Source organism: Numida meleagris, chromosome 1, assembly GCF_002078875.1.
Source record: "Numida meleagris isolate 19003 breed g44 Domestic line chromosome 1, NumMel1.0, whole genome shotgun sequence".
Lineage (NCBI taxonomy): Eukaryota > Metazoa > Chordata > Aves > Galliformes > Numididae > Numida > Numida meleagris.
The window spans coordinates 110,966,749-110,981,016 of record NC_034409.1 but is presented as its reverse complement, the minus strand read 5'-3'; the positions used below and the strand labels follow the sequence as shown (position 1 = coordinate 110,981,016).

Sequence of the window (14,268 nt, the reverse complement as noted above, 5' to 3'; positions counted from 1 at the left end):
GCCAAGATCATATCCAAAGATAAAACCCCACCTCCAACAGAAATATTTGCAAAACAATAGAAGCTAATTTGTCAAAAAACAAAGAATCAAAATCCCTTTTATAACTGTTAAAACAAGACTGTTTACTTTTGCTGAAGCTCTGCATTTGTGAGTTGGATTCCATAATGGAGCTGTCATGTAAATAAACTTTCAGTCACCCTGGCCATCAGTTATCACATGAGCACAACGCGTTAACAGCAATTCCACACAATAATACCAAAACATTAAGTCTGTTTGTACTTCAGTAGCATAGGTTCCTTGTGAAGGTTCTGAATGTGATTTACAGAGACTCTGAAATACGATTTTGAGATTTTTAGAGTAGTTACAAAAATTCATTTATTTTCTCAAATATTACCAAAATTTAAAATAATAAATAGTAATTAAAAAAAAAATCAAACAGTAACTATTAGCTAACATCTCAAATTGTTAGATTTGACGACTACGTGTCAACGTTAAGTCTTTCCAGTAAAGCTGAAATGGAAAAAAGCCTGAGATCAAGGCTATGCTTACCACATTTCACATTTGTAGCACCACCCTGATTTTGGTAATGCAACCACGCCAAAACATAGGCAGAAGTGTATCACTGAAAGTGAAGCACATCTTAAGGGAGAAACTTTTTATTAGCAAGTGGTATCCTACACTGGTATATGCATCTTTGTAGCCCTACTACATACTTCATAAAGGCCTAACACTGTAATACTCATGTGGGAATACGATATCAAGTTGCCATAATTCAATTTAATCACATTCTCTTTTATCCATTCAGAATTCCAGCAGGTCACGCTTTTAATCCCATAATCTGCTGTTTCTTACACCAATCTTTTAGTTCTCAAGCATTCCTTTATAAGTCAAGAGGCTTAACAAATGAGCAGAATTTTTGTTATATTCTTTACCAGCTGACTGACAGTCTTTGATAATTTCAGGCTTTCAACACTTAGCAGTGTAACAGAAAAAAAGAAAACTGAGAAGTAGCTAATTCAGACAGTGAGTAAAACCTACTAGGCACCACACACGAACCTTACCAAATGCATATAATGAGGCAATGTTTCTAGGTCTGTATAGCAAATCAGGTTTAAAACAGGCATTTGATGGAATCTCAGCCGGCCAGGTAACACTACAGAATTTTGCAAAATGCCCTATTTTCATAATTGCGTACTGAGTTATCTCTAGTCATCACCGCAGATGTACTGAAGTGAGAACTACTTCAGCAGCAGACAAATAGGCAAGGATCATTTAAAAACCTAACAAATTCAGGTCACCCTTTGTCTTCTTGTATCCACTTTGGTACAGATTGTGGCCATCTCGTATAGCAGGCAGAAGACGTGTGCAGCACAGTCAGGGAAAAGAACGGATACAACAGGATCTAAAGAAACTACTTGGATTGTTTTGGCAATGTAAACATACTCCTAACACTGACATGAACCTCTCCTGATGCAAGATTGGGCTACTCCTCCAAAGGTATGAATACTTAAGCACATCACCAGCGGATGTTTCACCAACACTAACTTGGATATATTAACAGAAGCCACTAGATGCTTACATCTTCCAGAACAGAGAATTTTGTGAGACTTCAGGGAGAGAGTATCTCCTAACTAGTAAATATCCCATATGGTGGCTGCTATCACAACCATGATTCCTTAGAACTCCATTTGGCTTGCGGTACCCTCGTTCATGAAGCCAGGCTAAAACCAGTCATTCAGCAGTTGAGGAATACAAGCTGAAATACTCACTACTTTGTGATAATAGCAGACAGCCAACTATTTATATCATCCGCATTCCATGCATTTTCCGTCTGGCTTTCTACATGGTATAAGTGTGCAAGAGAGCTAAAAAAGGTAGGGTACATAGCGACTTCAAATCTTTATGACTGGATTCTATTGAGAAGTTTTATCTGAAGAAAATTTCAAATATATATGCCAGGCATCATGTTTTTCTTTATTATTATTTGTGCTACTTCATGAATAAACAACAATTCATATACAATTCAAATACATCTCAAGAACATGGGAATGACATCAGTTTTCTCAGACAAATCACGATATTCTCAAAAGTTTTACTGAGCGGTAAGAACAGTCATGCTTAGGATATTTAACATCATACAAACAAAAACAGTGCAGAATGTTGCTTGCTCCTATGCACACCAAAAACTAACAGAAACGTGTAGTAACCTTCCTCATTTTCCTCTTGCAGCTAACTGTAACAGGTACTGTACCATAATCTGATGGCCTGCCAGCAGGTAGAGAGAGGAGACAAGAGTTTGGTGTCTAAAGATCTGGAGAGATTCCAATGTTTCTTTGGTCTACATTGCTGAATATTTAGTGCTTCACGTAACTTGAAACTATGTGCATGTTATCTTGTTGCGTGTCCACATGAATCTCTTTCCTTCTGCACTCTTGCACCAGGAGCTTCAACTCTCCCCAGAGTTCTGAGTCCAGAAGATGCATCTTCCACCACTTCCCCCCTGCGAATAGAATTGGTCTCTTTGATCAAATGTGGGTGATCTGCTTAGTATACTCTAATCGAGGCCTACAAACAATAAGACAGGTGTTAAGAGGTTTGCAGAAAAGAAAATTATTAATAGAAAGATATTAGGAAGAGATTCTTAAAAATATGGTTCATGTCACTTACTTCACACTAGCTCCCAACAGGATGAATAAATTGCTTTCCAAAGCCTACAGTTACAAAAGAAGCACTGAGTAAACAGTATTCTCAGGCCAAAAAATATAGGGATGGGGCAAGAAATATTGTTAAGCATATTGTGAGTGATGCTGGAACAGACAACAAAAAGAGCTCAGACAACAAAAAGCAAAAAATGGCTTGAGCACTTCAATCAAGATTGTACTAGAGGCAGATACAAAATGAGGAAGGAAATAAAAAATTCAATCCTGAATTCCAGAATTGAAGGAGGAAGTGTCTTTCCTGACTAGCTCAGCAAGGAAATTCAGTCAGCAAGAAACTATTACTAGTTTGATCTATTCCAACACATAGCCACAGTGTGTAAACAGAACTTATTTTGGACTGTAACTCCTGACATGGAAAGCCAAGGACCAGAGGTTTTTTTTATGCTTAGTTTACACTTTTCTTTCTAAAACCCATAGGGGAATATTGATGTTGGATTACATGAACGAAGTATCCGAAATGTTCTGAATATTTTATCAGAATGCTGAATATTACCTCCTGTACATTTTCTTCACTTCCATACAGTGCTAGATACAGCTGTCTTTCCTGTCCCAAACCAGTTGTAAGGAATGTTTTGAATCAGCTTGCATGACTGTTTCACTTACAACTGTTGAGGCATGTTAGTATAACATGTTAGTATAAATCTGACGCATTTCTATTGTTTTAATCTACCTCAGCCCCCTAAATACATAGTTCCCACTATATCCTCCAAGGGTGGAAAAATACGGTGTGGGAAATGTGACCTGTAAATAAAGACTGAAATTAAAATGAAGTATGCATTAATACACACCTGCGTGAGAAACTTTTCCCTCTTCCAGGTCAGGTTCAGCTGGATTTCAAGGAACTCCTGGTTTCTCCAAATGTCTGCATCCTTCCAGTGAACTCACTACCACCATGCACCTCTGCAGCTCTTTATTTCCAGGTGTTATTGCAGTTCAATGACATTCACGAAAGGCTTTAATTCCACTGCGTCATCCAACTCCATCTAACAGCAGAAATGTGTGGTGCACTCACGCGTGCGCAGTTGTGAAGAACAAACGAGGGTCAAAGATGTCCTCTTTTCCATCTTTACCATTTTGCTTGACTCTTGCAGTTTCTCTCATTTTATTCAGCGTTGGGCAATATTTTCCCTTCAGTTTTGCCTCTGCTTTGTAATGTCATAGAAAACTGTTTGGTTTTGAGGATTTATTTTATTATTTATTTTATGCTTATGCAGTTCCTTCTCCACAAATACTCTGGGAAAATGAAGCTCTTATTATCTAGATGCACCCCTCATGACTTATCTGCATACTACAGTACCAAAGGCCTGCTACAGAGACCTTTTTAAAAGCTCAAGTATACATTAAATGACTAGGGAGAACGGATAAGAGATAGTAGAGAAATGGTGCTGCATACAACCCTACACAACTTGACTTCTTCCAAAGCTTCATTCAAGTGGCTGCTATTACAGGGACATGGGAATTAGAGGATTGTTGTTGATGAGGCTAACAGTGCTGGCAAGAGCACACGCTGGGGGACCTCAGTGGGGCAAGTTCAATTGACCAGTCTGAACTGAGAATTATACTGCTGTTATTTCAAACTGGGTATGGGCATATGAGAGGATACTTTAAAAAAAAAAAAAAAAAGCGAGAGGAAAATTTCCAGTGCCTCAGGTTACGTTCTGATTAATTTTACGCAACAGGCAACTTCATAGAATAGGTTCAAGCCAAAAAGAAGTGTGAAGTTTTGTTCAAAACATTAATTTATTCATGCATAATTCATTTTCTGTGAAGTTAGGCTTGAAAAATTCATTGTATAATTTCAGTTCAAATTGCTCTGCGATCCATGAAATCTATATTCTTTTAACACGCTTGGAATTATTAATTCTAGAAAATGCAGCATTTTCAACTCTACCTGGGGATGCAGCAAGAAAAGCTCAAGAAACTATCCAGTAAGCAATGACCAGGATATAACACCCAGCACTGATGAAGAGTAAACATATGTCAAGAAAGAAGTCCTGGAAATATGCAAAGGAATCTCAAGATAAAGTCTGACCGGAAGTTAGATGCCAATATAATTAACACATTTCTGTCACAAAAGAGTAGTCTCATTCATGCAATAAATGGAACAAACTCTTCAATGAGTATTGCTTCCAGCCTTTCAAAGAGATGAAAATGAACACAGACTGCTCAATGCATTGCATTTGAGCTTCCCTGAATAATTTGCAATTTATTTCTCATTTTAGTAGGATTTTCTGAAGTTCTTTGACTTATTTCTTCAAGGGTTATTTCCAATTGACAGAAAACCAATAGTTTAGAACTTCCTTTCAGAGAAACAACTTTATCTGTTGTTTCAGGCAGATTCCTAGTGAGCTTGTTGACTGAGTTCAATAGACAGTTTACTTCCCCAGTACAAACCTGTATAGTTAAGATCGTCCACAAGACACCATCAGACTTACAGGAAACACTCAAGCTGAACAAAGTCACGCTCATTCTCAATCCAAGATGCTGCATTCAGTTATTACAGATTCACTCATGACAGCTCCTGGGCATGTCTCACGAAAACCTTCATTGACCTCACATTAACTACAAAGGCATCCGACTGCCCCAGTATAAGCAGTCCCCTCTCCTCTCCGCATTTTACACATTATCTTAGACTTCAAATTCAAACTGTAGGTTTCCACGCTGCCAAATGCATAAACATACTTTTGTATATAAATTATACGTATAACCAAACATGCTGCTTCCACTACTGACCTGTAACAACAGCAGTGTGTTCATCTCCGCATGATATATGTACAGGCTTGTCATTTTTGAACCAGAACTTGCTAGGAATATTTTCTGCAAAGTTACTTTTTCCAAATGTGAAAACAGCACCTGATTCTAAAACATAAAAAGCCAATGTCAATTTTAGTGAAAATTTTGCCTCATACCTTTTAAAATAGCAATTTCTGATTAATCCAAATGCACATTTTAGTTACCCATCTTTTTCTTTTTAATAAAATAATAATGGCTGAACTGTTCTGTTTCACCACGACTGCTTCATTTTTATGCTCACACATTTTTATGCCCCCATGAATTTCTTAAAAGAACAGGTATTATTGTGTTCTGAGAATATGTAAGTTTATTTTAAAGTAAATGCATTTCATCACGGCCCTCTAAGAAAAACTACCAGGTATGTAAAGGAAAAAGAAATCTGAAAAACTGCCCCCAAAAAGTACAATAAAAAGCTCATCCTGAGGGCAGGATGAGACAAAGAGCTCTCACTTATGTTTATACTTGAATTCAAACAGGTTTTCCAAATTGAATTAGAGCTAGATGCACAAAGAAGTGACAGTCCCCAAACTGACCGCTCCTCCTCACCCACCCAAAAAGATACACACGTTCTAAAAATGGCCCCCTAAAATCAGAACTCTCAGCCTTCAGAACACTGGTTGTCTCAACTGCCTTTGATCATAATGCTATCATAGAAACAAACAAACAAGCCCCACAATAAAACCTGGACGGCCCTTCCACCTCTGCACAGTTTTCTCACTTCTTCCCACTTTTAGAAGCATCAGCAACGTTCATTCATCCATTGGTCAAGCATTCTGTCAAGCATTTGGCTTGACAAAGAAAATATTTTCTACAGGAAAATAAATTAACTTAAATAAGTTGCCAAAAAATGTAAAATTTTGTGTTTTTAGCAGAGAATCGTGCTTGAGGGAGGTATGACTTTTCTTTGCAGACTTTTTTTTAAACATACAGGCTTGTGATAGCAAATACAATTTTATAGGAACATTGCCTTCACTGAAAATATGCACATTGAAATGCTTCACTCACATCAATGGCCTGCACCCCAGCTCCAAAAACAAAAGCTCTGTCTTAAGCTGTAAGCTCAAGACTCATTTTGAGAAGGTTCTTTAACACAGAACTTTCTGAAATCATAACTTTCTGATAACATGCAAACGACACGTTATTTTATGCACCAGACTCGGAATACATTTACAGAATTGTACTTACTGCCTCTCTAGTTGTTTCACTTTTATTAGATGAACCTTTGTGCAAATTCAAGCTTTTAAATAAATCACAGAATGGCTTGAGTGGAAAGGACTCTTAAAGATCACCTAGTTCTACGCTCTCCCTGCTGTGGGCAGGGCTGCCCCCCACCAACTCAGGCTGCCCAGGGCCCCATCCAACCTGGCCTTGAGCGCCTCCAGGAATGGGGCTCCACAGCTTCTCTGGGCAGCCTGTGCCATGGCCTCACTGCCCTCTGGGTAAAGAATTTCCTCCTAATATCTGACCTAATCTCCCTTCTTTTAGTTAAAAGCCATCCCCCCAGTCCTATCACCATCAGATCACGTAAAAAGTTGGTCCCCTCCTGCTAATAAGCTCCCCTCATGTACTGGAAGGCCACAGTGAGGTCTCCCTGTAGACTTCTCTTCTCCAGGCTGAACTAAGCCCAACTCCCCCAGCCTGCCTTCATAGGAAGGGTGCTTAATTTTGTCTCTCCAGCCTGCCAGCCAGCCATGTTCTGTGTCTGAGCACACATCCAGTGATCCACCTGGCAAATGGAGAGTTCTCCAGCTAATTTTTATTTTAGAAACATTAATAGGCTTATATAAATATACATATTCTTAATTCGATCTATATAAGAAACAGGGTAACTTAATTCACAAACATCCCTCCTCTCTCGGTAGAAACTGAAGTCTCAGCTGTCACTCTGGAAATTAAATTCTACCAGTCATACAGTTAAACTCCACCGAACACAAACGAGCCATTCGCCGCCTCAGCACCAAGCAGACAAGGAAGCTGCCGTAGGTCCAACGCACACCCAAGCTTTTAACCCCACAAACGGTCCGCTTAACATTGCGTCACTGCTACACGCCGGTGAGGAAAGCAAGGCAGCCCCTGCGTCACTCCTCACGGCAGCGTTACCGCGTCCTCCCCTCGGAGGACGGAGGCACACGGCCGAGGCGGCGGGCAGGCCGGTGGGAGGCGGGGAAGGCCAGGAAGGGCAACAGGCGAACGGGGTCCCCCGGAGCCGGCAGCAGCGGGCAGAGAGGCCCGTACCCCGACTTACCGGGCACCGGTAGCTCTTCTTCCTCGGCGGGTTCGGCCATAGCAGCGCGCAGGCAGCGCTCAGCCCCGCGCCCCATGCAGCCGCCCCGGCCTGCCGGAAGTAAACAGAGGCCTTGCCACGGGCAACGGCCATAGCGACCACCGACGAGAGGAGCCGCCGGCCGTGGGGGGGGGAGCAGCGCCCCCTGGCGGCCGGCGGTGGTGTGGCGGCGTGGCGGTCACTCGCTGCTGCCGTTCTTTCCCCGCTGTCAGGCGCCGCCCTGAAGTCTTGGGGTTTGGAGGGGTCCATAGGGCGAGGGGAGGCCAAGCGGCCACAGCGTTCCGGGTGGGATGCTGGAAAAGAGGAAGGATATTTTCCACTGAAGTTCCCTTGAAAACTAGGGTTCACATGTGACCTTCCTTGGCTGTAGCACCCATCGCATGGCACACAAGTCTGTATTTACAATCTAAAGCAGACAGCAGGTTTGGGATTTCTGTGTTCCAGGGCATGGCATTTAAAATGCAGCAGTAAGAACACATACGTTGAGAAATACCATCAAAGAGAGAATAACGTACTATAAACCTGTACTGATAGAAAAGTAGATTAGGATAACAGAATTGTGTAGATATTGTCATTCAGTTTGAACGTGAGCCCAACTGTTCTATTAAACTGTCTTCTATGAGTTTTTCAAGACCGTACCTTGTGAATACCACTGGAATTTCTGTTGCTACAGTTTGATGGGATCCTTTGTTTTTTCTTCTTTTCTCAGTTTTTATGGCTTACAATCATCAGCTAAAATGATGTTTTAGACTAAAGCCAGACTTTAAAGCAATGATGTTCCCCTACACCCTTATAATTTCCAGCGTTCCTCAAAGGATTCAGCCTTTTTACAGGAAAGTCCCTCAAATACCTTGAAGAAAGGAAAAGCAATTGGTATCATGCTCCTCTACTGAACACATGCTTAGAAGATGGCAGAGAAAGTCAGTTGCCAACTGAAATTCCTTGTCCAGTTCGGGACAGAGTCTGTCCTTTTACTTATTTTAGTCTTGTTTTCCAGGTTTCTCTTCCCTTCTTCTAACCATTTCTAAAATAAAAGTAGATGACGGAGTGAAGGCATCCCCATTGGTGGTGAGGGGCTAAGCTTTGGAGGTGGACTTCTGGATGAAGAACTGGATGCAAGTCAGCAGGAACAGCCTCAGATTATCAGCAAAGACCAGGCTGTGCATGTTGCAGTTCCTTACGTTGGCCACCACAATCATAAAACTATAGAATCATTAAGGTTGGAAAAGACCTCTAAGATCACCTAGTCCAGCCATTGACCCATCCCCACCATGCCCACTGACCATGTCCCTCAGTGCCACATCCACACAGTTCTTAACCACCTCCAGGGATGGTGACTCCCCACCTCTCTGGGCAGCCTGTGCCACTGCCTCACTGCTCTTTTGGAGAAGAAATTGTTCCTAATATACAATCTGAACCTCACCTGGCACAACGTGAAGCCATTCCTTCTCGTCCTATCACTGCTACCTGGGAGAAGAGGCCAATCCCCATCTCACCACACCCTCCTTTCAGGTGGTTGTAGAGAACAATACGGTCTCCCCCAAGCCTCCTCTTCTCTGGACTGAATAATCTCAGTTCCCCCAGCAGCTCCCAATAAGACTTGTGCTCCAGACCCTTCACAGCTTTGCTGCCGTTCTCTGGACATGCTCCAGGGCCTCTTCTTGCAGTGTGGGGCCCAAAACTGAACACAGTATTTGAGGTGCAGCTTCACCAGTGCTGAGTACAATTAACTCCAAGGCGTCCGCCAGAGTCTGATGGACACCAAAGAGGAGGTGCAGGTGCTGGAGGAATGCCAGGTTCCAGAGGAAGAAAGGCCACTGGGACAGGGTCCCTCATTGTCCTGGCCCCCAACACCAAGCTGCTCTGCTCTTGCAATGCTGTGACAGTTCTTTCACCTTTTTCTGCTAGGACAAATATTTCACAAACAGGAAATTGCTGCAAAATGATATTGACACAGTTGTAATATGATGGTCTCACACAAAAGAGCACAAACTGAGGGTTGTGTAATGGACCCTGTGAAAAGCCTTTATCTGTAGAATTTGACCAAAGAAAGATTCAGTTTCAGCCCCAAGCAAGCTCAGCCCAGACTGGTAAAATCAAATATAAGACTGTCTGTTCTTTGCACTCCACTTGTTTGCACGGCAGCACAACTCATTCTCTGCTCCATACAACTTAATTTCTGTAAACTCTATCTACAGGACTGAGAGAAAAGTCGTGCAAGAAGATGCTTTTTAATTTGAAGAACTTTTGCCATATTACAAAATTAACACGGAACAGCAAGCATCTGCCACGACATTTTTGGTAAGCTTATCCTTTAGTTTTGTCTGCCATTTAGTGACATTTAATCAGAAAACTGGAGACAAAAGCAATTTAATTTTGTGAAGGAGTGATTGTTTCGGATAAAGGTTTCTGCTAGCATTTTGAATGCCCTTTTTCTTTCTGGGGCAGCAAAAGCTGAGACTGGAGGATTTTTCCTTTTAACATTTCTGAAATCTTGTTAATTCTTTCCATGGGATTTAGCGGCAACATCAAGAATAAATGTTTCTTCTTGAGTTCAGTGTACACTGCAGGTACTGTAGTTGATAAATATCTGAATAAAGTATGGAAAATCCTTATGCATTTAAACAGTTTTTATGACCAGTAATGGGAGGGGATTCTTTCCTTGAAGCTACAAGGTGGATCTCAGTTTCAGTGTGTTTTCTTTAATTGTTTTATTTCATTATTATTATTATTATTACTACTATTATTATTATTATTATTTCTACTTAAACTTGAGTCATGCAGGAAAAGCATTATGTGAGATAACATTCAAAATTAACTGAGGAGACTTGTCTATGTAACTCGATTTTTGATTCTTCAAGGGCATCAACTTGCCCATCCCTTGTGGCTTCAGATAAGTACCTATATGACAATGTTTCTGTAAGACACCTCTAATGCTTGTCACATGTCAAGAATCAAATTAAGTTAAAGACTTGAAACTTAATTTTCCATCCACCTATATTTTCATGTTGGTGTCAATAAGAATAGAATTAACAGCATTATATAACAAATGATTAATGTTAGAAAACAATACACATACCCAGAAAGCCTAATATGCAGTGGTATTTTTATTCATCATTTCTACATTGCCTCAGATTAAAAAAAAAAAAGTTTTCCTAGTTCTTTGATTTATCTGTGACAGTCTTAAAGAGTTCTTGAAGCCTGGGTGATAATTTCTCCATGGATTTATGGATTTTCACTGCTGGCAATTGGTGGGACCTTTCTCTGGTTGGTAGCGATGATAGAAAAGCACGTGTGGAAAACAACTGCAGTAAAACTGGTTTTCAAATAAAATAATCTAATTTACTAAGCTTTCTATATCATAGAATCATGGAATCATGGAATCATAGAATCATAGAATGACCTGGGTTGAAAAGGACCATAATGGTAATCTAGTTTCAACCCCCCTGCTGTGTGCAGGGTTGCCAGCCACTAGACCAGGCTGCCCAGAGCCACATCCAGCCTTGAAGATATATAATGGCCTTGAACATATATAATGTTGTTGTATAATTCTTAGGTTTTTTTACACTATATCATAACATTGGCATAAGCTATCAATCACCACTGTCTTACAAATATTACAAGCTAAGCACACTGTGGTTGATACTACCAGATAACCTAATATCTATCAATCTATATGCTAGTAATCCAAAGTAATTTCTTTCCCTGCTCAGAATGAAATATGCCAACTACTTGACCTTGCATTTCTGCCTGTTATATTTTAACTTCAGTGTGTTGTCTCATGCCTCTTCTCTGGAATTTATATGTCTACTTCTGCCCCTGTTTCTGAGGATGTGGACAAGGGAAGGGAACACATTTCCGAAGGTCATAGCAGTAAAACAGAATCACGATGGGAACACAGAGATCAGAAAGGGATCCATAGTCCAGTGTTCTTGTAGCCTGACAAGAGCAGATCAGGTCAGCTATAATATACTTAGCCAGGGCTTGAAAATCTCCAAGGATGGTAATTCCAAATCCTCTCAGGGTAGCCAATTTTAGTGCTTCACTGTCTTCTCATGCAGAAGTTAGTGGGAAATGACAATGTGCAGGTGGTGTAACTGAGCTTGGCCTCAGCTTAAGAGCTTAAGAGGCACCTACTTGGAAATATGGAACATGTAGTTGCAGAACCAGCTGTTTGCATTGCTTTGTACTCCATCAGATCAGTTTAAAAATTCTGCCTTTTAAAAAATACGGTAAGCTCGTACCCATCCAAAACTTTAGCAAGACTACATTGCAAAGTGTGTTATGCTAAGGACAGCTGTTGGTACAGTGCAAAAGAAGGGGCTGATTTGTCACTGGATCAGTTATCTTAAGCCTGTGGAAACACTGGCTTGGACTGAACCATTTTATAAAATCTATCTATTTGTAAAACCATTTTATAAAAATCTAAAATAGTGGAAATTATAATGTGTAACTTCTGTAGGTAATTATCAGCATCCCATTTCACGTGATTCTAAAGTCATAAATCTAGTTGGAGGCACTGTGCACTCCTTGAGTAAATACACTCACTGCATGTGCTCTGAATGTCTCTGGTGTGATAGGAGAAGGGCCAGAGCACACAGCAATGTTGTGGTTTTATAATTTGGTTATCCTCTTTCCCAGTCCCTTGAATAATCAAGAGACATGTATAGGAACGCCATCATTTTTATACATGGAAGTGGAATGTGGCCTGTGTCCCACCCATCCACAAAGCACTTCCCCACGTTCTGTACCTCAAAGGGCAGTTTATAGTCTGCTTGTATGCAATTTCACCAAGCCCTGCCTGGCTCTGCATTTGGCTTTGTTTGATGAGGCAGCGCACAGTCAAGCCATACACTCCTCAGAAGGCTTACAGTACAATCACTTCTACTGTGATCAATATACCGCATTGTGGCATGTTGTGCCAGCATGACCGTGAAAGTTATTGAAACCAGTTAACACAGTCCATCAAGCTGATCCAGCTGGGTCAAATGAGGGGAGTGGGAGAGATTTCAGCAGCTTGTTTATTGGCTTTTGCATGAGTACAATTTCATGTCAAATGCCAAAAGCATTTTTTTTTTCTCTTTTGACACAGCCGTGGGCCATCAGATCAATTGAATGTTTGTCTGAAAGGTCGTGACTTCCTTACTCTACAGAACTACACAGCAGATGAACTGAAGTATTTGCTATGGGTGGCCTCAGATTTGAAACAAAGGATAAAGGACAAAGGAGAGGTAAAATGCTTTAACTGATATTTAAGGCACTCAGATGTTGAAGTAAATATTGTTCTGGAAGATACTGGGAATCAGCAGTTTAGCTGGTTTTCTCTAAATATAATCACTGTAACTCTTAAATCCTGTATACCATGTACTGTGGTCATGGTTTAGTGGGAAATATTGGTGATAGGTGGACGGTTGGACTGGATGATCTTAGAGATCTTTTCCAACACTGGTGATTCTATAATTCTATGATTCTATACTACAAAACAAAGAACCTTCCTGTAAAATGTTCAGAGATATTCTTTAAATACTACAGAGGTCTACAGAAATGAAAAAAAATAAACAGCTTTGCACAGCTAACTCCCTGTTATTGGCCAACCCTATCCATTTACACATGGTGTGTATGCACCACCCCTAAATGTAGGAAATAGAAAGCAGTTCTCTGTTCTGCATGGGAATAAGATTAGTATCAGAGTTCTCCTTAATGCTAGTTCAAATTGACTGCCAAAATACAGTGGCTTTTTGTCACTAGAATTAGTTCTTTCTCTTTAACCTTTTTCATTGCTAGTTCTCCTTGAAAAAGTTGAAATGAAGTTATGGTTTAAAGAAAAAAACAAGTGTAACTTCTCTAATGCCAAATTAATATGTGAAAAAAATATTTCACACTGGAAATCATGTAATGACTATAAAATTGAAATGCCTTCCATTCCTGTTGTCCAGTATTTGCCCCTGATGCAAGGAAAATCTTTGGCCATGATTTTTGAGAAGAGAAGCACAAGAACAAGATTATCTGCAGAAACAGGTAAATCGGACCAATGGCACAATCACATTTTATTTGAAATTGTATATTGTGAGTATGCACTTAAAAATACTATGTAATTTTCCAGTTAGCATTTTTTACTCAAGAGATGCCTAAAGTTTTAAAGCAAAAATAGAAAAAGAATGGTAGCTAATTGTGTTTCACTTTGCATATTAATGTCACAAGAACATCCCTTTGGCCTCTGAAATACCACCAGATAATTCCAACATGGTGAATCAGAAATAAAGTAACAGACCAAAGTGTTTCTGCTGTAAGTTCCCATCATGATACTCATCTCCAAACTTGTATTTTAGTAAGTATCACTAATTTAATCTTGTGCAAGCTCTAGTAAATGTCTTTCTAATGTATTATGCATTACCATTGTCACATTTCAGAGTATGTGTTTAGACTGGGAATCATAGTAATGCCTTGATGTAAATTAGGGAAAAAAGAAAT

The 14,268-nt window shown here is 40.2% G+C and overlaps 2 protein-coding genes across 4 annotated transcripts in view; one reads left to right on the top strand and one right to left on the bottom strand.

Annotated features, from left to right (window-relative positions):
- The window catches only part of RPGR (retinitis pigmentosa GTPase regulator), a 65,803-nt gene extending 57,887 nt beyond the window's left edge, over positions 1-7,916 (bottom strand). For all 3 annotated transcript variants that reach the window (XR_002441972.1, XM_021407784.1, XM_021407791.1), the window contains exons 1-2: positions 7,759-7,916; positions 5,454-5,579 (exon numbers count right to left, since the gene is read on the bottom strand). Coding sequence is in view for 2 of the 3 variants with exons in the window: in XM_021407784.1 (XP_021263459.1) it covers positions 5,454-5,579; positions 7,759-7,834 (202 nt within the window). In the remaining variant the exon portion in view is untranslated. The remainder of the gene's footprint in view (positions 1-5,453; positions 5,580-7,758) is intronic.
- The window catches only part of OTC (ornithine carbamoyltransferase), a 29,409-nt gene continuing 22,026 nt past the window's right edge, over positions 6,886-14,268 (top strand). Inside the window, exons 1-4 of the mRNA XM_021407799.1 lie at positions 6,886-7,565; positions 9,996-10,098; positions 12,890-13,028; positions 13,734-13,815. Of these exons, the coding sequence (XP_021263474.1) occupies positions 10,022-10,098; positions 12,890-13,028; positions 13,734-13,815 (298 nt within the window). The 5' untranslated portion in view covers positions 6,886-7,565; positions 9,996-10,021. The remainder of the gene's footprint in view (positions 7,566-9,995; positions 10,099-12,889; positions 13,029-13,733; positions 13,816-14,268) is intronic.